The sequence below is a fragment of the Astyanax mexicanus genome, chromosome 11 (genome assembly GCF_023375975.1).
Source record: "Astyanax mexicanus isolate ESR-SI-001 chromosome 11, AstMex3_surface, whole genome shotgun sequence".
Taxonomy (NCBI): domain Eukaryota; kingdom Metazoa; phylum Chordata; class Actinopteri; order Characiformes; family Acestrorhamphidae; genus Astyanax; species Astyanax mexicanus.
Genome location: NC_064418.1, coordinates 9484741 through 9510105, shown reverse-complemented (window position 1 = coordinate 9510105; position 25365 = coordinate 9484741). Strand labels below are relative to the sequence as shown.

At 39.0% G+C, this 25365-nt stretch overlaps 1 protein-coding gene across 3 annotated transcripts in view; it reads left to right on the top strand.

Annotated features, from left to right (window-relative positions):
- myo16 (myosin XVI) overlaps positions 1-25365 on the top strand; it is a 264223-nt gene that overhangs the window by 65535 nt on the left and 173323 nt on the right. For all 3 annotated transcript variants that reach the window (XM_049485244.1, XM_049485243.1, XM_049485245.1), the window contains exon 2: positions 5056-5313. In XM_049485244.1, coding sequence (XP_049341201.1) covers positions 5091-5313 — 223 coding nt within the window. In that variant the 5' untranslated portion in view covers positions 5056-5090. The remainder of the gene's footprint in view (positions 1-5055; positions 5314-25365) is intronic.

Genomic DNA, 25365 nt, shown 5'->3' with positions numbered 1-25365 from the left:
AAGTGTAGACATGTCTAATTGACTTACCATACCTCACCACTTGGCTACTTGTCCAAACCCAGAGCCCAGCATGGTCCAGTAAACTAACCGAGTCTGGAGCTCAGATTGTCTCCTCAGAGATGAGTGGTGGATAGCCAGTATATCAGAGCGCAGTAAAGGTTTATGGCTTGCGGAGGAGCCGAATTGGATTACTTAAAGGTCTCCATTTACTCATAGTAATAAAATGCCCTCCACGGCGTATTAGATCTCACAGTTTCTTCTAAGCAGGTGGAACAGTGTCTTTATGTTGCCTATAGAGCTCTTTGAGAGATGTGGGTTCAAAGAGGAGCCCAGCTGAGCAGTGTGTCATGGCAGCGGATTTGGTACGGTTATGGAAATGTTCGTGAGTAGGCCGAATAAAGGAACCGTAACCTTCTCTCTCTCATCTCATCTTTGGCTCTCTGGCATGACAAGGCCCTGCATAGCCCTCATCTCCTGCTCTCTGCAGCCGCCTTTAAAAGGTGCGCTGACTGAGAATTGAGGGGGAAAAAAAAGGTGGAATAGAAAAGAGGACGGATGACAGAAGCCTTGGTGGCACTTCAAAGCGAAAACAGCTTTGCCAGTGGTTTTAAAGCTTGCAGACTGCCAGCAAGCAAGCCAGCTGAATCAGGAAGAGAGGAAGAAGAAAAAGAGAAGGAGAGTGAAAGACTAAGACAAAGGGAGGGAGGGAGGGAGAGAGGGAGGATATGGGCTTGCTTGTCTGCTTCCTTGCTACGCCAGTGTGTGAGGGAGTGAAGGGTGGAGAAGAGAGCTGTCTCTAATTTATCTACAAAAGCAGACTTTTCAAACCAGTATTTCCCTGGCCGAAGGGCTTCCAGTGACCTGAATTATCTCAGTAATTACAAGACTGCGCACAGCTACGGCGAAGACGTCACAGAGTGCTGAGGACTTTCGCACAAAGAAAACTTTTTTTTAATTATTTTTGTATATGCCTGGCCAGAGGGAAGGTGATGTAATGGAAGTGATTGCAGTGATTGAGATGGTCCACCAAGGTCAAACACACTTTCTCTGCACCATGAAGTATTCTTCTAAACTTGTCTTCATATGTTTAGATACAGTATGTTTGGGCATGGAGGCGTAGAGATTCTGTATGGCATCCTGGATTATGCATCCTGCAGCTCATAAGCCAACAGATGTTGGTGCAGCTGGACCTGAGGATCCTGCTCTACACTCCAAACTGGTCCAATCAATGCAAGACTCATTAATTAATGATGTTTCTGGCAAAAAGGTAGGTAAGGAAATTCCTAGGAAACTCTTGCAGTGTGTGGATGAGCATTATCCTGCTGAAAAATGAAATATTGCTCATAGCAATGAACTGTTAGTGTCCCTCGTATCACTACTAGGAGTGACCAACGGACAGATGCGATGGTCCATATGTAGATCTTCATAGCAGCTCTTGCTGAAGTTGAGTATAATTGAAGCGTTCACCATCTGGGCCTCCATACTGAACCTGACTATCGTCAGTTCCCAAATAGGACCTGGATTTGTTGCTGAAGATGTTGCAGTTCCTAAAGTTTAATTAGTTAAAGTTTAATATCTTTAGCAGTCCTATATTTAGTGTTTCTGCAAGGTTACCACTGTAACCAAAAGTAATAATTGATGGATGGACAACCTAGAAGAAAGAAGTCAATGATCTTTCACCAGGAGGTACACAATGTTCTTTCATCAGGAGGTACACTACCAAAGAATAGCCAGTGAGACCCTTCTGTTGGACAGCAAGGCCTTTTGTTGGACAGCAAGGGCAGCACTTTTATACCCCCTTGTGGCAAGACCCAGTGTCCAATCTGCCCACAACTGTACTCATAGCTCATAGACAATTACATATGAATGAAGTTCAACTTATATAGCACCTTTCTAGAAACCCAAGGACACTTTACAATTTACACATTTTACGTACAACCATTCACACTCAGCACTCATCCACACACCAGTAAAAAGCTGCAGCCAATAGCGCACAGCGTACTCTCAACCGGAAATGACCGTCCACCTGGAGGACTGCATCGAGCACTACAGCGTTTAATGAATTCATTTTAGAGGATCCAGTTTACCTGATCTTACCTGATCATATTTTTGGACTGTGGGAGGAAACCCACGCAGACACAGGGAGAACATGGAAACTCCACCCAGATAGGGACTTGAACCCAAGACCCCAGTGCTAGGAGACGGACGTGCTAACAACTAAGCCACCGTTCAGCCATAGACGCATGGGTTTTGCAGTAGTCTTATATCTATGCTCTCTCTCTCTCTCTCTCTCTCTCGCTCTCTCTGTTCTCCACCTCCGAGGTTGATGGTAGCTGCTGGATATCTTCATAATGTATGATGTGTGGCTGAGGAAGGGTCTCGGCAGGAGCAGGGCAATATAAGCTAAGAGAGAATGACTGAGCACCCGTGTGATTGCTGCAAACCAACCCAGAGCTGAGGAATGGCGAATTACTCTCCAACGATTCATAGCGTCAATTATTTATCAAGATAAAATTTCCCTTTAAAATGGAAATGGAGCTCTATCCACACACAGGCATGACTGAAATTATAACGAGTGTAGCACTTTTTTAATATCAACACACTTCTGCAGCGCTGGGTGTATCTGACTTCCGTATAGAGGGAGGTTGAGGTCCATGTGGATTCTGATTTTAGATCAGATGTTTGGAGAAGGTGATTTTTATTACCAGTTTAGTTTTATATAGTGTTTATAGTCTTACAGGTGTGCTATGCTGGTATGAGTATGAGTGTATCAGGCATATACTTAGGGAGGTCTGGTATTCAAATACTACATATCCATCCAGCGGTGGTGGTCCAGAGTGGATGGACCCTGAATATGCATGGAAGAAGATAGATACACTGTCCCCATTTTACTGTACTTGGTGATACTGGTGTTACTGCTGTGCTGTATTGAGAATGACTCACTGTTCTTATATTGGTGGTCCATTTCCATTGATGTACAAAGTAATAACAATTACATTGCCAAGAAGACACAATTACATTGTGACTATATTGTGATAACCTATTTTTTTGGTGGCCACAACATTGGCGTAATGTTTGGAACATGATTTGTATTTTGGATTGTTGTCGAAAGCTACTCTTATGACCAAGATGTGAGGCTATGTTGATGCTACTGATGAGGTTGCGATAACATTGCTGAATAAACATAACAGTTGTGGCAATGTTGTGGCAACCTATTGTTTTGGTAACCATAACATGTTTGCAGAGTGTTTGGAATTGGCTTGAAATAACTGCAATAAGGTGTATTATAGAGATATATTTTATGCCAATATTTTTTATATTGGATGATAAATCATCCCAGAAATGTTTGTGCCACTGTTATTATTTATTATATAATAATATAGTAGCATAATAATGAAAGTGCACACTTTTAAAAGAGCAGTAAAGTTTTTTTTTTTTTTCGAATTTTCTCCCCAATTTACAAGACCAATTACCCGACCCACTTATTAGGACTCCCCCTATCACTAGTGATGTCCCAACTCCAGGAGGGTGAAGACTAGCACATGCCTCCTCCGATACATGTGAAGTCAGACTCCGCCCATTTTCGAACTGCTGCTGATGCAGCATTGCTGAATAACATCGGTTCTGATACATCAGCTCACAGATGCCCTGTGCTGGGTGACATCACCCTTTGGAGTGATGAGGGGAAGTGCGCCATCTACACTACACACCCAGAGAGAACAAGGACAGTTGTGCTCTCTCAGGACTCCGGCCGCTGATGGCAAACTGCATGACCAGGATTCAAACCAGAGCAGTTAACTTTTGAGATATTAGAGTCTAAGAAAAAAAACATAAATAAAAAAAAAAGTCCGTATATTGTATGAGGAATTATTAAAGTAATTATCATGACATGACTAGTTTGGAACATGATTGGGATTTTTGATCTTGTCAATAGGTGGCTTGGTCTTATGATGTGGTTATAACAGTGTTATTGCATTGCTGTAGATGAAAAGATAAAAAGACAAAAACGGTGCACCTCGTTCCTCAACAATGCTCTGTATATATTCAGTTCTGTGTTTGTCTGAAAAGCTTGCCCAGCATCCGGTATGATTTGTGTGACTGGTGCTGGCTGGGTTGCAGTGTGGGGGAGCGCAGGCGAATATGCAGTGTCATGATATTAATCTTTGCCTGGTACTCTGTTTGTGTGTGTGTGTGTATAAGTGTGTGTGTGTGTGTGTGTAGATGTGTGTGTGTGTGGGTGGAAACTCTCTGCTTCAAGGTTGAACAGGCATCCTGTTAAAATGACTATGTCAGATGTGATTTGAGGATAGGAAATTGCAGCGCTTTATCGTTTATAGTTTGTTTTCTTCTCCACTCTCTTTAACCTTTTTGTCCCCATCTGTATCATCTACTGTACATATCTGACACACATTATAAGCTCTATCTTTCTGATATATATATACCAAATTGTCTATACTGTATATATATAGCTCTGGAAAAAAAAATAAAAGACCACTTAAAAATGATGAGTTTCTTTGATTTTACCAACTTGAAAACCTCTGCAATATAATCAAGAGGAAGATGGATGATCACAAGCCATCAAACCAAGTTGAACTGCTTGCATTTTTGCACCAGGAGTGGCATAAAGTTATTCAAAAGCAGTGTGTAAGACTGGTGGAGGAGAACATGCCAAGATGCATGAAAACTGTGATTAAAAACCAGGGTTATTAAACCAAATAATGATTTCTGAACTCTTAAAACTTTATGAATATGAACTTGTTTTCTTTGCGTTATTTGAGGTCTGAAAGCTCTGCGTCTTTTTTTGTTTTATTCAGACATTTCTCATTTTCTGCAAATAAATGCTCCAAATGAGAATATTTTCTTTTGAAATTTGGGAGAAATGTTGTCTGTAGTTTATAGAATAAAACAACAATGTTCATTTTACTCAAACATATACCTATAAATAGCAAAATAAGAGAAACTGATTCAGAAACTGTATATATATTTATTTTGCGGCTAGAGTCTGCAAAGTCATTGAAACACACTCTTCTCTTTTTCTCTTCGTCTTGTTCTCAGGTTGTTTCCAGCTATGTAACGTCTTCAGGCAGAACATGGAGATAGACCAGTGTTTGCTGGAGTCTCTGCCGCTGGGTCAGAGGCAGAGGCTGGTGCGGCGCATGAGGTGTGATCAGCTGAGGGCGTACTACGAGCGCGAGCGCACTCTGCAGAAACAGAGCGGCCACAAACCACGCAGCCATCGCAAAAAACACGCCATCAGCTTCCCGCTCTCAGACATCCTCCAGGACGCCGTCATACGACATGACGACAAAGAAGGTGAGGTTTGGAAACCAGCTGGAATAGACAAAAGCTCCAGCTAAAAATAAAAAAAATAGAATTTGCATCAAATAAGCATGTAATAAGATAATTAGATGTGTTCAGGTGGTCCTTATATTGGTGAATAGTATTTAGTTCTGTAATTTTCTGGGATTGGCATGGAGGCATGACATGGAGGCAGAGGCGGTTGCTTTGGTGCATTGTAGTGGAGTTTTTTTTTTGTATTTCAATAGGGCTGCACGATATTGGAAAATTGTTACATTGCAAATGTTCTTTCTACGATATATATCGCGATATTAAACAATGCAGGGCCCATGACGTCACCAGCCCCGCCCCCACCCACGCGCTGTCTTGGCTCCGGACAGACGATCAAGAGCTGAGTCAGCACAGAGCACTCAAAACCCGAGAAAAACAGCAAAACGACAGAAATTCGCCCTTTAATCAGGCATTTAAATGGCTTTTTAAAAGGTAAATAAGAGCATTTTTCTGGGATTAAAAAAAGTGTGAATTCAGCTGTAACTGGAAATATCTGCACTGCAAAACTGTGCTGCACTGAGGTGCACAGCTTTCCACACGTGCCCACGTTAACAAGCACGTGCCCAGCCATGTGGATGATGGAGGCCACGTGGTTACCTTGTGTTTACTCCCCCCTCCCCCTCGCGCTTCTCGCACAGGCAGCAGCAGCCTGTTACTTACACAGACACAGAGACAGTGCTGTGTATCTACTTTCCTTCTTGTGTTAAGAATCAAAACAACATTGCAACATGACGTGTTTGATTTAATTGCCTTGATTTAAGTGACATCACACGTCCTGGGATCTGACTATTGCGCATGCTCACATCTCGATTACGATGCTTAAACAATATATCATGCAGCCCTATTTACAACCATTTCTTTGACGGTGAGTGTATATTGATAAAAAAAAATGCAGTTTTACATCATTTATCATGATTGTAAGAGTTTATTACGCTGCAGGTCATGTAGACCTGGTCCAGCAGATCAGGAGATTAGAGTCTGTATGTAAGCGTGGGCGACCCCCGTGTGTGAGTGGGTGGGCATGCGCATGCGAGCGCTGCCCAGTCAGTGAAAAAGAGCAAATTAATTTCCAGCACGGCGAGGAGTCGCAGGCTCTGCCATTAGCCGGCGGGTATTAACTCATTCTTCACGCTGATTACAGCCCAGTCAGGAAGCTAATACTCTGAGTGCGGCGTGCCACTCCTGGGACAGGCAGAAGTAATCTAATGGAGAGCATGCAGACTGCGGGTCCCGGGCAGGACTGGATGACGATCGCAGAGCGGCCGGCCGCTCGTCGTGAGCGATGGAGAGGGAGAAATTCATTTAACCTACTCAGCTATTTCCGTCTGTGACTTTGTGGAGAGGAGGATGGGAGCTATTTTCGCTCCTCCCGGGAAAGCGGAGGGCTTGCATTTCTAGCAGCGTGCCATCCTTCTGAGGAAAATAGCACTCTTTAACACCCATCATATCACGGCGCTTCATTCGCGAGTTAGCAGGCGTGCAGCGATTTCCCCGCTGTGGCCTGAGTCAGATGAGTCAGATGTTCAGCGAGGCTGACTCTGAAATCCATGCATAGATAAAGCAACAACTGCAGGAACAACTGGCAGCTGGCATGTGCTAATGCTAACACCAGATTTATCCAAAAGCCAGTGATCCAACATGCCATCATCTATCTGTCTGTCTATCTGTATGTTTATCTATGTATCTATCTATCTGCATTGATATGAAAAGGTTTAGGCACCCCTGAAAATGTTCATGATTTTTCTTTATAAATCATTGGTTGTTCATATCAGCAATTTCTGTTATTATACAGAGACCACTTCAGTTTCTAAAACAGTTTGTCTGATTTTACTATTTATAGGTAGATTTGAGTTTTGAGTAAAATGAACATTGTTGATTTATTCAATAAACTACGAACATTTCTCTCAAATTCCAAGTAAAATAAAATATTGTTATTTAGAGCATTTATTTGCAAAAAAATGACAAATGGCTGAAAAAGCAAAAAAAAAAAAAAAAAAGATGCAGAGCTTTTAGACCTCAAATAATGCAAAGGAAACAAGTTCATATTCATAAAGTTTCAAGAGTTGGAGAAAGTTAAGAGAAATTATGTTTGGTGGAATAACCCTGGTTTTTAATCACAGTTTTCGTGATTGCATGGCATCATGGCATCATGTTCTCCTCCACAAGTCTTACACACTGCTTTTGGATAACTTTATACCACTCCTGGTGCAAAAAATCAAGCAGTTCAGCTTGGTTTGATCATCCATCAGGTGGAAATGGCTGACTGAAAATGATCACGGCTGCCCAAACTTTTTTATCGCACTGTATAAATCCATCTATCTGCCTCTAATTAATTACTCCAGAGAACGAAATGCAACATTACTCCACAGTCCAAAAGTTGGGGTTTATGTCCTTATAATTGATGCTAGACAATGTGTATATGGGAAAATAAGGCTCATAACTCAAATTATCATTTTTACTCTTGTCTAAAGACACTCAGGATTGTAATTTTACTGTCTCATATTATCTTGTCAGCTAAGATACAGGGGAGCTGTATATATTGGATGAGTTCACTGGGTTCACACGCAGGTCAGTTCAGGAGAGCGTCCTCACAAGCTCAGGCTAATCTCAGATATAGACCATGTTAAAATGATAATGTAAACAGCCTATTAAAGTAGTTAAAGTAGATTTGGGGAGGAAATGTGATTAGGCCAAATTTCTACCTGTAGTGTGAACATGACATATAGGATATTGTTACTGTCCAATGAAAAACATGTATTCTCAAAGCAGGAACTTTACAGGAGGGAGATAAAACCTAAAACCTTAACTTTTAATAGAAGTCAGTGTAAAAAGAGTTTATTTTAGGTAGTTTTGGAGAATTTCTGTTGATCGTTTGTGTGTTTGAATTATCTAGTAAGCTTAAAATTGACAAAAATTGAGAGATTTGTTTTTCATATTTCATATATGTAGTATATTAGTGGCTCAATGTTGGTGGCATTGAAAAGTATATGGTCTATTAAGTCTTCAAAATATTACAATAAAACTACCACACATGCAGTATTATTTATGCAGTATTTACTGGAGGCATCTTATTGGCTGTTGAAGCATTTTTTTAATTATTTATTATGTTGTATTTATTAAGCAGCTCCTGTGCTGCTATCACTGAGTGTCTTTCTTAATTTTTCCACTCTTCCGTCTTCTCGTCTCCGTCTCCGACACTCCTAATGGTTTACCCAGCTGTCAGGCCGAATCTGTGTCACATCTCCCAGCAGCCTTTGCAGGTCAGTGTGTAAATCCCACCCATTGGCTGCCAACCGGGTTCAGCTGGTTCTCGGCACCAGCTGGTGTTCCCGTGGCAGCGACTGTTGGAAACATGGCACCTTTGGCGAGGGATGAATGACAACTTCAGCCCACCTACTAAACTCTAATTACCAATCTGGCAGGTCCTGAAGCTTTTGTCCTGCAGCGCGGATTCACTCAGACAGCAGATCTGCTCAGCGTCCTGTGCAAATGCCTCTTGACCAGTCAGTGACTCCATTATTGATTTCTCATGGCTCCCTGCCACGTTCAGTTTCAGACTTTAAAGCATAAGCCTTTTTCTTGGACAAAACAGCAGATTTTTATTCATTTACAGAATTAAAAACAGCCATTTTTGACAGTTTAATCTACCTTTATTAATCAATAAAAGTAGGGGTGTGCCATATCGTATTGTACACAATAATATCGGCAACATTTTTTAATACGTGAATGATATTATACTCTGAAATATCGTGCCATATCACCCACCCCTATTTATCACATCAGGGTACTACTTTTTTACTGTTTTTGGCAACAAAAAAAAATCACACTGTTCTCATTTTCCATTATATATCTACTAAAGACAGATTATATCTGTCCAGTATCATTTATTTTACTTTAATCCTGGATATATGGAGATATTTGAAGTGCATTATTATAAGTATCATGAAAATCAGGATCATTGACTTCTGTTACAAATCTGATAAAATTCTTGCATTTTTTAAATATCTCAGGTATAGTATAGTCAAAGTGTGCCATATTGTACTGTATGCAATAGTAAAATAAATTTTTCATTTGTTGCATTAGTGTATTCTTGCCAAAATATTCTATTGTTATTGCAAAAATAACATAAAATATCGTGTATATATTATTTTAGGGCCACATTGTCCACTTCTACTTCTCAGTATTGTTCCCATTATTTAATATTTTTCAAAGCATGATCTGTTTGTTTTTTTGCATAAAAAACACAAGCAAATCTTAAGCCAAAAAAGTATCTAAAAAATCTAAAAAAATCTAAAAAGTATCAAAAGTGTACCAGACACATCAGATGTCTTTTTTTTTGTTTCCCCTGATTTTATTAAAAAAGAATAATAATAATTGAGCTACAGGTGGGCAATATGTTGTAATATATTTTTAAAAAATTATACACTATATCATTTGTGCTTAAAGAATAATGACCCAACCATGCATTAATAATTACAAAGAGCATTATTAGTCCAGTTTAATTAAAAAAATTGCAGTATATTTTGAATAAAATTCCTGTGCTCAGTATAGGAAAGTATTTAAATAGTATTGGTTTAAAGAACAGGTCATTAAGACTGCAAACTTGTGTACAAAGGTAAATATAGTGTATCATAAAAATGTCATCATATTTAAAGATTATAGTGTAATATTTTGCCTAGCTTTAAAATTGAGCCCTTCGAACGTATAACCATGTTTTGCTAATGTCTTCATATTGGGAGAAATGTTTTTTTTCTTTCTTTCTTTTTTTTTTCATTTTAAAGCACTAAAATGAAATGAAACAACAGTAAATGAACATGGTTCATACAGTATATGGTTCTTTGTTAGAAGGGCTTAATTGTTAACCATTGTGTATGAGCCATACTTAGACTCATAGTGTATCAAACGATACAGGCAGAATCTCTATATGCTTAAAAATATATTTTACTATGGCTAATGGAGTATACATCATACAATACTGTTCACTGCACATGCTGTTTTAATAGAGACATCAGCAAAACCTTTCTAATAGCATGATGGGTAAGATATAGTTTACATGCTCTAAAAAGCAGTTTCTTAAAATAGTATCTGCTGTTTTTATAGCTAAATTTGATTTCTTGGGCTTTTGAATTATTATTATAATAAATATGACTCGCTGCCCAATAAAAGGTGATAGTCAGCATGTGCTGTAAATCTCCTTTTTGTTCCTTTTGTTCTTTTCTTCTGCAGAATCATACAGTGTTTAATGATGCATTGCCAGAACAATAGGAGGAACAATAGAGGCTGGCTGGTGTCTGTCAGGTGGGCTGAGATAGAGCCAGATCTGTGTTGATACTGTTTGGTCTGGGTTTTGGAGACCGTGCCAAAGCCATGGTGTCTGGATAAGAAGGCTGTTTCTGTGTGGTCTACAGCTGGCACACCCAATACACACATACACACACACTGAGAGAACAAGACAAACACTGTGTTTGTTTTGTGTGTGTGTTTTGTCATTCATCAGTGAGCAGATATGCTGTGCTTACTTTTGATTTGATTCTTAACTAATGCTTTTATTATCATTTATACCATTACCATTATCAATATTAATTCTTGTGCATGGCAAACCTAAAAAAACATATTACTTTTTTTGTAATTTATTTTTCTTGTCTTCTCTTGTCTTGTCTTGTCCCTATTGTCAGTTCAACATCTATATATTTTATGAAAAATAGTATGCCGTATCTCAGTCCCTCCCATACTGAAAGAAACAGAAGCAACAGAATTGTCCCGAACACTGAAATGTACATAAAAAGCACAACATGCCTTCACCATTAGAAATGTTGCTGCACCCAGAAGGACGTTTGTGGTTGTAATTCTACTCTGAAGTAAGATAAAGGTTACAAGTAACAATCGATTATTTAAAAAAATAAGAAATTAAATATGACGCTCATTTGTATTTATATTTAGCATGGAGTTGTAGAGGTTCCTAATGATGTCCTGTATTAATCTCTCCTGTGTAGCTAGAATGAATACCGTATTTTACAAACCATAAGGCGCATCGTATAATAAGGCGCACTATCAACTATGAACATGTATTTTTTTGGTCTATTTTCATACATAAGAAGCACTTTATAAGTGATTATAAGACTTTAAGATTTTAAGTGACAATAGTAAGGAAAAGGGGTCTCGCCATGTTTTCCTTCTGATGGGGAAGCTGGGGGAAGCGCCTAAGTAAACAAAAATGCATTCTTAAAAAAATATAGATTTTCTTTCAAAATAGAATGAGTGCTTGATGTTTTTTATGGTATTTTAGAATTTTCTGTTTTACATATATATTTTATTTATATATATTAACTGTTGATTTAAAATTAGTAATTATTTTATTTTTTTTATTATTTTTAACTATTTTATTCCTCATTATTTCTATTTTATTATTAAATGTTTTCAATCCCTTTGATGCTGTAAATTCTCAGCAACATTGTAAATGAGGGTCACCCTCAATGTTTTACCCGAGTGAAAATTAAGGTTGATTGATTGATTGATTGATTAATTGATTAATCCACCAAATATCTTGTAGATATGTAAGCCTTAGAAAAGTCATGTAATTAATATGTGAAGCACGAGGCTGTAATTTGGATGTCATTTGATTTTATACGCTCGTTTTTAGAGAAATCAAGCTCAAATTCAATTGCAGTTGCAAATTGTACAGGCATTTAGTGTAGCTTTGTCTTATATGCAGGTTCTGATTCGTTCCCTCGTCTTGGCGCTTTTTCTAGGGAATTTGTTAACCTCAGGATCATGTCTCTGGGGAACCTCATTAACATATTCCTCGTGGCCATATCTTTAATTATTGTAAGAGGTAGGGAAAACGTGTAATTAACCCCCTACACAGCGCAGCCTAAGGCTATTCTTTAGGCTTTCTGGCAGGTATGGAGGTCGGCGTGGGAGGAGCGTGTAACCGAGTGATTGCGGTGGAGCAGAGATGTTAAAGAACATTGATGGAGTCGTGTGGGAAAAATCCATCTCTTCTCCAGCGATACGATAAACACACTTAATGTTTATGAAGCATGCTTTTCTCGAGAACATAACTGAAGAGCTCTTGAGGGTTGATGACATTGATTTTCATTATTTACTTTGTTTTTTATATCTAAAGGCGATATGGTATCTAGATGGAAGAAAGGTGTGAAAATCAGACTAATATACTGTGTCTGAGCGATTTTACACAGTCACATCATGGCCAGTTTAACAGAAACACTCGGATGGCCCAGATATCGCCACGAATAAGCGTTCAGTCGATCGTCTCTCAGGCGAGTGACGGGTTTCTCATTTCAGAGCTTATCCAGCTGTGAAAGTGCTGAAAGCTGATGAAGATAGAGATCAGCCGTCATACTGAAGCTCAATTGGACACAATTAGATTAGTCTTTTCTCACCACAGCTGTTCTGATGAGCTGCTGCTTCTATACAGCTTTTTACCTGAAAACTGGAGCTTCCTGTTGCTCTGATTTCAGCCTTTTATGCTGGAAAAGACTTGGAGTAGCTTCCCCATCTCTTTCTCTCGCACTCTCTGTCCCGCCCTTACTCTCTCACTCTCTCGTGCTCTCTCTTGCTCTCTCTGTCTCTCTCCTGTGCTCTTTCTCTTTCATGCTCTCTCTCACTCTCTCACTCTCTCTTTCGTGCTCTCTTGGTCTCTCTCGCTCTCTCTCTCTCTCACCGACTTGCTGTCTTTCTATTTCTATTTCTTTTTATATCTCTCTCTCATTCTCTCGCTCTGTCTCTCTCTCTCTTTCTCAAACTGTCTCTCTCTCTCTCCCGAGCTGTCTCTTACTCACGCTCTCTCTTGCTCATGCTCTTACTCTTTCTTGTTCTCTCTCGCTCTCTCTCTCACTCTCTCACTGTCTCACTCTCTTTCTCTCTCTCTTGCTCTCCCCCTCACTCACTCTTTCACACTCTCACTCTCTCTCTCCCTTGTTCTCTTACTCTGTCTCTCTCTCATGCTCTCTCTCACTGTCTCTCTCCTGCGCTCTCTCTTTCTCATGCTCTCTCTCTTGCTCTCCCTGTCTTTGACTCTCTCTCTTTGTCTATCCTGCTCTCTCTCTTTCTCTTGCTCTTGCACTCTTGCTCACTCTTTTGCACTACTCTCTTTCGTGCTCTCTTGCTCGCTCTCCCTCTCTCTCCCTCTCTCTCTCTCTCTCTCTCTCTCTCTCTCTCTCACTGTCTCTCTCCTGCGCTGTCTTTTTGTAATGCTCTCTCTCTTGCTCTCCCTCTTGCTCGCTTTCTCACTCTCTCTCTCTTGTGCTCTCTCCCGCGCTCTCATCTCTCTAGCTCTCTCTCTCACTCATTCTCTCTCTCTCTCTTCATTGTTCTCACTCTCTTGCTTTCTCTTTCTCTCTTTCTCTCGCGCTCTCTCTTTTTCTCACTTCTTCACTCTTGCTTGCTCTTGCACTCTCTTGCTCTCTCTCAGTTGTGCTCTCTTATCTCTTGCTTTCTCTTGTTCTTTCTCTCTCTCTCACTGTCTCTCTCCTGCGGCGTCTCTTTCTCATGCTCTCTCGCTCTCCCTCTTGCTCGCTTTCTCTCTCTCTCTCTCTCTCTCTCTGCGTGGTGTTTGTGTGCTGATTAAACCTTGTCACCGCTTCTTCCTCCTCCTTCCGGCGAAGATTACTGGATAAAGCTGGCGTATAGAGAAACGCTGTGTATCTGTTTGACGGTTTAATCAGAATTTTTCACTCATCGTAAAGTGAAGATCTTATCAGAAGTGCAATTGAGATGTGATTGTTTTTTTGGGTCAGGCATTCTCCTTGGGGAACCGAGAGTTCGGGACCTCAATATTCATGGCCTTGTTTGACTGTATCATGTTTGATGTTGGTGTGTGTGTGTGTGCGCGTACGCCTGTGTGCACATGTGTGCCGGTGTGTTATCCTATAGCAGTCGCGCCCCCGTACCCCACCCACACACTCGCGTACCTTTCGCCGAGCGCGAGAGTGTGGCAGGAGCATCTGCTGCTCTTTGAATGCAGAATGTGAAAATCAATCCCGCCGGTATTGTTTTATGTACACTTCTGGAATACTGATGTTGGCCGCCGGTCTCGGGCTGTTATTGGGTTGGTATTGAATGCTGTGTTCGCTGCTGTGATGAATTGGATGGCAGTGCCAGATATGAATAGACTGGAGGACTGGAGGGAAAACCAGTGGGTTTCTGATTTCAGCTCTGGTGCGTAAAGGAGGGAAATTATTAGGGATGAACAAAGATTACAATTTTGTGCCGAAACTAAAACCAAACAAAATGGAACATGCGGATGAAAGGAACTTCTATATTTTGTGCAGGTTATAATTTTTTCTGCCACTTTTATACCATTGCATGCATTAAATATAATAAAATAAGTTTATTTTCTCACATTTTCTCGCTTTCTCTCTCTTAAAATAAAATAATTGAAAAAGCTTGCCATCAGTTGCCGGAGCCCTGAGAGAGCACAATGTCCTAGCTCTCTCTCTGGGTGGGTGCAGTAGATGGCGCTATTTCCCCTCATCACTCATCACAAAGCGTGATGTCACTCAGCATAAGGCGTCTGTGAGCTGATGTATTAGAACCAAGTCGCTGCACTGTGATGCTACTCGGCAATGCTGCAACAGCAGCAGTTTGAAAAGAGGTGGAGTCTGACTTCACATGTATCAGAGGAGGCATGTGCTAGTCTTCACCCTCCTGGTGTTGGGGCATCACTAGTGATAGGGGGAGTCCTAATGAGTGGGTTGGGTAATTGGCCATGTAAATTGAGGAGAAAATGGGATCAAAAATTTAAAAGAAAAAAAGAAATATGAAATATTGATTAGATTAGATAAAGAACTGGATGGGAACTGTAAATAATGAGCTTCTTTAAGTAGATGTTTGGAGATAGTAAATACACTCACAGCAGATGAACAAAGAATGAACTAAGTACTGTTGATTTGTATTTATTTGTGATTATTTTAATGTTAGTGATGTTTTACTAGGTTATAAAAAATGTCACACACACACACACCGTTTCAGTGTTTATAAGCATGTACCTAAAGTACCTGAAGTTGGAACATGCCCAAGACTTGGGAAAAGACTTTTTAAGATGAGCTGTGCTTTGATATTCTGACAATTCCTGATTGAAAAGACTCTCTGGTTCTCTTCATGGAGACCTGGAACATCTTATTCTGCTTTGGGAATGAGTTCAGTGTTTTCATTTGTATGTTTTTTATGCAGACACCTCACAACCCAGACAGTTTCCTGTTAGTGTGTGATGAGTCAAAGTGAGAGCGCAGTCTCAGACACATCTATATCCTCCTCTACACCTCCTCTGGGCTTACACACCGCGCTGAGAAAGAGTAGGCCTTGTTCTTGCACAGATTTCAAAAAAGAAATTGTATTTTTTCTGAATGTTCGAAGGTTTGTTTGGGCTGATATTTAGAGTATATGTTAGACAGTCAGAAATAATAAAAAAAAAGTATAAAACTATCAAAAAAGCAGTAGTTCCACCGTTCCAGCGTCTGTTTGTCCTCTTCATTACTATGTTCTCTAGTATGGGCACCCTTATCATTTTATTGATTTGAATACTCCTAACTACTTTTTACTGACTTACTGAAGCACAAAATTGGTTTGGTAACCTCATTGAGCTTTGAACTTCATAGCCAGGTGTATCCAATCATGAGAAAAGGTATTTAAGGTGGCCAATTGCAAGTTGTTCTCCTATTTGAATCTCCTCTGAAGAGTGGCATCATGGGCTCATCAAAACAACTCTCGAATGATCTTAAAACAAAGATTGTTCAACATAGTTGTTCAGGGGAAGGATACAAAAAGTTGTCTCCGAGATTTAACCTGTCAGTTTTCACTGTGAGGAACATAGTAAGGAAATGGAAGACCACAGGGACAGTTCTTGTTAAGCCCAGAAGTGGCAGGCCAAGAAAAATATCAGAAAGGCAGAGAAGAAGAATGGTGAGAACAGTCAAGGACAATCCACAGACCACCTCCAAAGAGCTGCAGCATCATCTTGCTGCAGATGGTGTCACTGTGCATCGGTCAACAATACAGTGCACTTTGCACAAAGAGAAGCTGTATGGGAGAGTGATGCGAAAGAAGCCATTTCTGCAAGCACGCCACGAGATATGCAAAAGCAAAATGCAAAATGTCCATCAGTTATTAGATATATCAAACTGAAATGGCTGTTGCAAACACCCAAATATTTAGAACTAAAAATAATTAAGATTAATAGGGGTGCCCAATTTTTTTTATATGACTGTAGCTCCAAATTATCTCCCCACAATGATTTGTCTCTTTAGCGCTAATTGAAGAAGATTGCTTATTGCATTCTCTACTTGACAGAGAAGCCAAAAGGTTCTAAACATCAGACAGACCCATGAGACCGAAGCTTGTTGCAACTTTGGGTTGCATAACATGACTGTGTATTTGATGCATTGCTTATCAGTTACAAACCTACAGTACAATGTAGGGCCCAAAAAATAAATAAATAAATAATGCCACCAAAAAAAAAAATGTTTCACACACTCTAATATTTGGTTGAACTGCCTTTAGCTTTGATTGCAGCACTGTGCATTCACCGTGGAGATATTTCAATAAGCTTCTGCAGTGTCACAAGATTTATTTCATTTATTTAGTTTTTCACCAATATCTTGCAGCAGCATTGATGATAGTAGAGTCTGACCGCTGAACAAACCAGCTCTTCTCCATACAGCACATCCCAAAGATTCTCAATGAGGTTAAGGTCTGGACTCTGTGGTGAACTCTCTCTCTCTCAATCCATGTGTTTAAATGATGATCTCATGCTCCCTGAACCCTGAACTCTTTCACAATTCCAGCACCATGAATCCTGACACTGCCATCTTGGAATATGGCCGTGCTGATATCAGGGAAGAAGAAATCAATTAATGGAATAACCTGGTCTTTATACAGTATATTCAGGTAGTCATCTGACCTCATTCTTTCAGCACATACTGTTGCTGAACCTAAACCTGCAGAAAAACTGCAAAAAAAAAAAACGCATCACTTCCTTATTACTTAGTTGTAGAATTTCCCCTCGGGGATCAATAAAGTGTCTATCTATCTATCTATCTATCTATCTATCTATCTATCTATCTATCTATCTATCTATCTATCTATCTATCTATCTATCTATCTATCTATCTATCTATCTATCTATCTATCTATCTATCTATCTATCTATCTATCTATCTATCTATCTATCCAAATTCAGGCAGTGTATTTGCATTAAACACATTTGCAGACTGTTTACAGTGTTGCAGAAAAAAATAAATACTAAAAATATCTAAACACAGATGAGCCAAAACATTATGACCTCAGCACAGATGAATTGAAGTGAAGTATGACATTGGTTATCTCAAAAAGAAGGTATCTGTTGGTCATAATATTTTGTCTCATCTATATAGTTTAACAGCATCTAGAGTGACTACAGAAAGGTCTATTTGGTCTAAGGTGCTATTTGGTATATATTGCCACTAGTACTGGGCGGTATACCGGTTTATTCTGTATTCATTTGGTTATTCGGGGTGAACTTGAACCGGTATGCTTTTTTCTCATACCGCCATACCGCTAGAGGGCGCTGCGTAGTGACGTGGGAAACAGAACCGTCAGAGAAGAGAGTCAAACACTGGTCCTGCTTCTGAGTGGAGTGTTTTTATCCCAGGAAATTAGAGCAACTATAGCCATTTTAAATATATTAATACTGTAGCTTGAAGGATTATTTGAATGCATTTCTTCTTAACTGGAGAAAGAAAGGAATTGTGGCTGATTTAATACTGTAATTTTATAGTAAATTCATATTAATCTTGTGTCTTTCTTGTGCAACAGAGATTTTGAGAAAGATCTCTTTGAATACTTAAACACATTATAATACTCAAACAAGAGTATTTTATGTCCATTTATAGTGTTTATGGAACTATTAAAAATATATATATATATATATATTGTAAAGTAAGCTGTGTTAAAGTTATTGGTGTATCTCTTTTTAAGTCTATTATATATATTCTTCATCTGTTTTTCTGCTTATGAAGCCTTATTTCTTCATATATTGTTTAATTTTGTGGGACAAAGTAAACTCAATAATAAGCAATGCCTTAATTTAAAGCCTTGGTGTTTTTATATTATATGTACTCCTATAAGTAAAGTAACTCAAACCTATATTAAAGCCCTGTCATGCAAAAAAAAAAAAAGAAAAATAAATAAATAAAATAATAATAATAAAAATATCGTGATATACTGTGAAACCATCAGAATCTTGAAAAATACCGTGATATACATTTTTGGCCATACTGCCCAGCACTAATTGCCACCTATGGTAACAATATACAGTACTTAAGCCAAAAACAAGCACAGCACAGCTGACAGACATATTAAAACATCCCTGCTGGATTAAGGCGAACAGTTCTGTGATGTTGAGTGTAAACACTTCTCTCTCTCATCATCGTCGGCTCTCGCAGGCAAAATTCAATTGACAACTTTTTCATTTTAGGGCACTCGCTTTTAATTAAAATCTCCCTCTGCCAAGGCTGCAGATTGAATAGCTCCGTCAATATAAAATATGCCAGCATCGCAAAACCCTGAAATGCAGAAGACTATTTGCTTAGTCTCAGAATGCTGAGATATATGTTTAATGTTATAAAGCATGAATCTGATGATCTTAATGCTTTTAATGCTACATTCCCTTTAAACTGGGATGTCTTGTTGCCAACCTAATTCTCAACCAAAATGTTCTATATGCTCTATACAACTTTCATATTCAGTCTTTTACTCTATAAAAGGCTGTTTATACCTTTTAAAATAGTGTTGAATTTTAGGCTGAGCCCATTATTCTGTTAATTCAAATTCACATTGCTTTGTATTCACTGCTAAAGAATGAGAACTTGCAAACAATGGCTGTGATTGGAGCAGTAGGAATGAGTCAGTTCTTGAAATCAGTCAATTATCATTGGTAAGAGCTTGAGGTAAATGTGTATTAAAAACAAAAAAGAGAAGCAGAGATGATTCATCCTGTCTGAAAGCACAGACCCCATATACTGTACATGTAATTGCGTATGCCACTGCTTTAACTGCTGTACTCTATGCTGTGCTGTACTCTGTGCTCTGTGCTGTCCTGTGCTGTACTCTGTGCTGTCCTGTGCTGTGCTCTGTGCTGTCCTGTGCTGTACTCTGTGCTCTGTGCTATACTCTGTGCTGTGTGCTCTGTGCTCTGCTATAGGGATGTGCCATATCATATCATTTTTTGCTGTTTTTAGCAAAAGAAAAATGCACATGTATAATAACGTTCTAATTTCCCATGAAATGTCTACTAGAGATTATATTTGTCCAGTATCATTCATTTTACTTTATTCCTGGATATATAGAGATATTTGGAGTTTATTATTATTATTATTATTGTTATCATTGACTTCTGTTTTAAATCTGATACAATTCTTCTATTTTTTTTTAAATATCTCATTTAAGGGTGTGCCATATCATATCGTATGCAGTAATAGTTTTGTCATATTGCCAAGAGAATTGTTATCGCGAAAATACCCTGAAATATTGTGATAAAATTTTAGGGCCATATTGCCCACCCCCACTGTGCTGTACTCTGTGCTGTGCTGTACTCTGTGCTGTGCTGTAGGGGTGTGCCACATCGTATTGAACACAATAATATTGCAAACATTTATCAATATATATATATCAATATTATACCTTGAAATATTGTGCCATAACACCCATTCCTAATTATCACATCAGGGTACTACTTTTTTGCAGTTTTTAGCAAAAGAAAATTAACACTGTTCTCATTTCCCATTATATATCTCAGTTAGGAGTGTGCCATATCATCATTTTGTAATTCAGTGTTTTGTCATATCGCCAAGAGAATCGTTATTGTGAAAATACCATGAAATATTGTGATATTATTTAGTGGCCTTATCGTCCACCCCTACTTTGCTGTAGACTGTGCTGTGCTGCACTCTGTGCTGTGCTGTGTTGAATAAGGAAGTATAATGGATGCAGTGTGCTTTCCTCCTGGCGAGGTGATAACAGGATAGAAAGAGATCTGAGTCAGCTCCTCAGGGACGTGGGAACACTGCGAGTGTGGTTCTGGCCGACTGAACTCATTTAAAACCCTCCACTCCCTCCATCCTGAGCCTCTTATTCCACTGTATCCAACACAGCAAAAAAAAAGCCCATTTGAAAACATGGAGCGTCCACGCCTGACTGAGGTTCCAGGTGGGATTCTGCCAGGTTAAGAGATTGTGAAAATCATGATTTTCTGCCTCGCAAGAGAAAAAAAAAAAAAAAATATATATATATATATATATTAGAGATGAAACACTCGTGTCTCGTGTCTGTGATGGTGGCACAGAGGAGAACAAATGAGAGTTAGGATTGATGAGAGGAGTGAGGGATAGAGAGAGAGAGTGAAAGAAAGTGCAGGAGAGAGAGAGAGAGAGAAAGAGAGAGAGAGGCTGCTTGCAGGTGCAGTGGCAGATGTGTACTTGTGGGGTATCGGTTTCATGAACATGATGGAGTGTTATGATTGAGGAAGAAGATGGAGTGGAGGAGAAAAAAAAAGAAGAAAAAGTCACTTTGTACAAACAGTATGTCTGTCGTTTCATTCTGCCATCTGTAATCTTTTCTTTCTCTCTCTCTCTTTCTCTTTTTCTTTCACTCTCTCTCTCTCTTAAAATTTATTGGGATTGACTGGTCCAATAACAGTGCTGTCCAAAGAACAGATCTGAATGTATTTATGTTATTATTTAATAAGAAGAATAATCATAAACTTACAAATATAATACATTAGACATTATTAAATAAAAAATATATTTTTACACATTCTTATTCATTAATTTATACATGGTGGGTGGGGTAAAAGTGTAATTTTAAAGTGGAGGGTGGAGTTTAATAGTGTTTTTTTTTAGGCAGTTGCATGATGGCATCTCTCTCTCCTTCTCCTTTTTCTTTCTCTTTCTCTCTTTCACAATCTTCCTCTTTTTCCCCTCTTTTCTTGTTAATTTTTTATCTTTCCCGCTGTCTCTCTCTTTTTTCTTTCCCTTTCTCTATTTCCTTTTTTCCATCCTCACCATTTCTCTCTTCTTGTCCCTCTCTTTGTCCCATCCTTCTCATTTCCTATTTTACGCCCCTCTCTCCCTTTTATGTTCCTACATCTCTCCAATCCCCCTTTCCTCTCTCTTTTTCCTATTTTCTCACTCAATCCTCACACACTTTTCAGTCTCCACATTTTTCACCTCTCCTTTACATTCTCTCTTTTTCCTATTACCTTTCTTTTTTTGTCTTTTTGTCCATCTCTCTCTTTTTTACCTGTTTCTACCTCTCACTTTTATTTTCTTTGTCTCATTCATCTTCTGTCTCTTTATCTGTCCTTTTCCCTCTCTCTTTCCATTCTCTCTTTTTCTTATTTTTTTCTTTCTGTCCATGTCTCTCACTTTTTACTTGTTTCTACCTCTCACTTTTACTGTCTTTCTCTCATCCATGTTATCCCTCTTCATCTCTCATTTTCCCTCTCTCACGTTTTCCGTAGCCCTCTTTTTTTGTCTTTGTTTATGTCCCACTTCTGTTTCAATCCTTTTCCATTGTTTGCTCTGAACGTCTGAGCGTTTTTACAGTGAGTAGTACATTATCTAACATCTTCTTTCTACTAGAGCTCAGTATTCAGAGACTGAATCCCTGTGCTTTTTAAAGTCAGTGATAATGGATGATACATGTAGAGCCTCACACTACAGTACACACAGTTACAGCATCTTATGTAACACAGTAAAGTGCCTGTTTTCTGGTTCACTGATAGATCAGCCCTACTCTGAACAATTTACAGTAAAACGGAAACACTTTTCTGGTCTTTTGCTAAAAGTGTTTGGTGTTTGGTGTTGTTGGACCACTGGGATTTTACTTGATTTTACTTTGGGATCTCACTCTGAAAGCAACTCCCTAGTTGTCTTAAAACACACACTTACATGTCAGTTACAAAAGTTTGATAACACACGTGGATACCAAACAGACTGACAGGGATTAATAGTAAATAACATACCAGAGTGAGGACAGGCAAAAAGGGTCGTAAACAGGGTATCCAAATAAGAAAAGGGCTAGAAAAAGAATCGTCTAGTACACAAATAAGGGTCGGCAACAATAAACAGTACTGTAAAAGGGCAAGACAAAACAAAAAGGCAAAAAACAAATGAAACACTTTTGAAGAAGAGCTAGAAACTTCTTCACTTCTAGAAGAGCTAGAAACTACATTTAATAATCGGTGAGAAGCTATTAAAAATGAATGTATGTATATTAACAGGGCCAGGTGTGAGTAATCAGAATCTTGGAGAGTTTGAACGCCATAGCATCACATGATCAGCAGAGTCTGGAAGGTCAGATGTAAGTGCATGCTGGGAGTTGGAGTCTTTAGTATTTGTTTAGCATTGTCTAAATGCACAAATGTCCAGCAAAGCTCTGAAATGTCAATGTATTTTATGATTTTTTTTGTATTGTACTCTCATTGCTCTTTATAGTGATGCTTATAAGCTGGATGCATTTTGGTGTTTTTGATGTACCTCAAGGTCCACTCAGATAAGCCAGTTTAACGTGTTGCAAAAGCTTCTCCTTTAACATCAGATTTTTTTTTTTTTTTTTACCAGTTTCATAATTTTCTGTGCCTCATTCCTCGTTCTTATTCCGGTGGTATTCCCTGCCCATCCTCTCCTCTTCCTCCTCCTCCTCATCCTCATCCTCCTCAGCTCATCCTCCTCTCTCTTACCCTTTCCCCTTCTCTCTCCGTTCCCCGTGCCTGGTTTCCATGGAAACTCCACATATGGTTCCGACAGCTGGTTTGCCGTTTCCCATCGTCAGACTGCGCGTTTCGCCCACTCCTACATGCCGCAACCAGCGGAATGTAATCCAGTAGATTGATACCAGTGCAGAGAAGGAAATGTAGTCGCCTTATTGGAGGAATGCCGAACATTCTCCTTTGTACTGATGGACTGTAGTATTATTCTGACTGTATCACATTGAATAAATTTCATTTAAAGTAAGGCTGAAATATATATCTGACATATCATTCAACTGTAACTGATTATAGTAAAATGTATTGTATGTTTTTTGCTGTCAGACAAAACCTTAAAAAAATCTTCTTAACTTCCAGTGGAATTGAATAAGGATGTCCCAATCCAATCGGTAGACTCGGGTTCGGAGCCAATTATTGGATTTCTATTTTTTGGAATAAGTTAACGATTACCATCTTGGTTTTGTTGTGCAAGAGCACTCTCTGGCGCCCTCTAGGCGTCATTCATAGACATGATTCTCCACATGGACACAGGCTTTCGTTGTTTTCTCGCTGTTCCCTCATTATAAACATACAACTATCACAGTTAGCCAGACTCTCGTGCTCTGTTGGGGGCGTGTCCCTAGTATTTACTGTAAAGCAAGACTGGATTAAGTAACTGCTGCATCATTTAAGGTGGTTAAAATTTCAAAGGGCTTAAACTTTACACTCTAATATACCGTATTTTTTTGCTCTATAACATGCACCGGATTATAATCACTATCAATGGTATCACAATCAATAAATGTCTATTTTCTGGTCTATTTTCATACATCAGGCACATCAGATTATAAGGAGAGTTATGCGACACTAGTAAGGAACAGGGGTATTGCCATATTTTCCGTGTAATTCAGCAGGTGTCGCAACTGGGTGGTGATGGGGGAGGGTAACTAAGTTAAAGCTAAGCTAAGTAAACAAAACTGTAATTCTGTAGGTACAGGCACAGTCTGCTCAATTCTAATTGTTTAAAAAGAGAATAATGACTGGTTTTGGTACGGAAACCCAACTGAAGCAGGAAACGTGGCCCTCTTCATCCATTAGACAGGGGGACACAGGGTTCAGAGGATTTGTATTGCATGTATGTATTGTGTTCTTCTCCAGAAAATATCATACAGTGTCAGTTCCTATAGCATGACCCAGCTCAAGGCAGTAAAGGGCACATGGAGAGGAGTATCAGAGGTTCCAGTGTGTCTGTCGACCTCCATTTAGTCCTGATCGGTAATGTGCTGGTAGTCCGTGTCCCCTAACTTGCCCTGCGTTTAACTGACTAACAGATGTTCCTGTAGGGCTCTGGAGATGTATGTAAATGGATCATGCTCTCTCTCTCTCTTTCTTTCTCTCTCTCTCTCTGCAGTCAGCAGAAAATCTGCCCTCCATTGACCGTGGATGTTCTGCTCATTTTCCAGTTCTATTCTCAAGCAGATCTCAAGCACTAGCCATTATTAAGTGGATATTTAAGCTTTAATAGAGTCTGATTACAGCGTGTTAGAAAGAAGTGGGATACTTGATTTTAGAGGATTTTAGGGATCAGGAAGGGTAAAGGCATTTATAGTGTCAAATGGTTCTAGTAATAACTATATAAAAATAATAATAATGATGGGTCTGATGGATTATTTTTAACCACTTAAATCCTTATTCATCTGTTAAAGTTTCATGTTTTGATTTATACTATCCTACTTCTTCTTTTTCCTTTTTATTCTTGTGTTTCAATAGAAGAGAAGATGCAAAGAGGAGAAAAACTTGCAATTTTCACCTTAACCCTTTCTCATAATTGGATTAACCTGTGTATGTAGGTCAAGGGTCAATGAGCTTACTAAACAAATTTCGTCTGTGACCGAAATGGCTCCCTATTTATTATTTAGAGCACTATTGAGTACGTCTGCCATTTGTCCGAATCATAAGGAGGAATTGGAATGTGATTTTGAGGGCACTTTAAACTCACATAATGCATCATGATTTATAGTAAACATCCCTGAATACATTGCAAATCTTACTACTAAGCAAAAGACAGCGAGCCATCACGGTTGCCAGATTTTTACAGTGGGATTCAGATAAAACATGTTTGAAATCTGCATAAATGCATAGAAAACCACCCAAACAGCTATTGTTCAACAGATCAACAATTTTACAGGGTTTATTCCAAACATGATAGATAGATGGATGGATGGATGGATGGATGGATGGATGGATGCAAGGATTGATACTTTATTTATCCC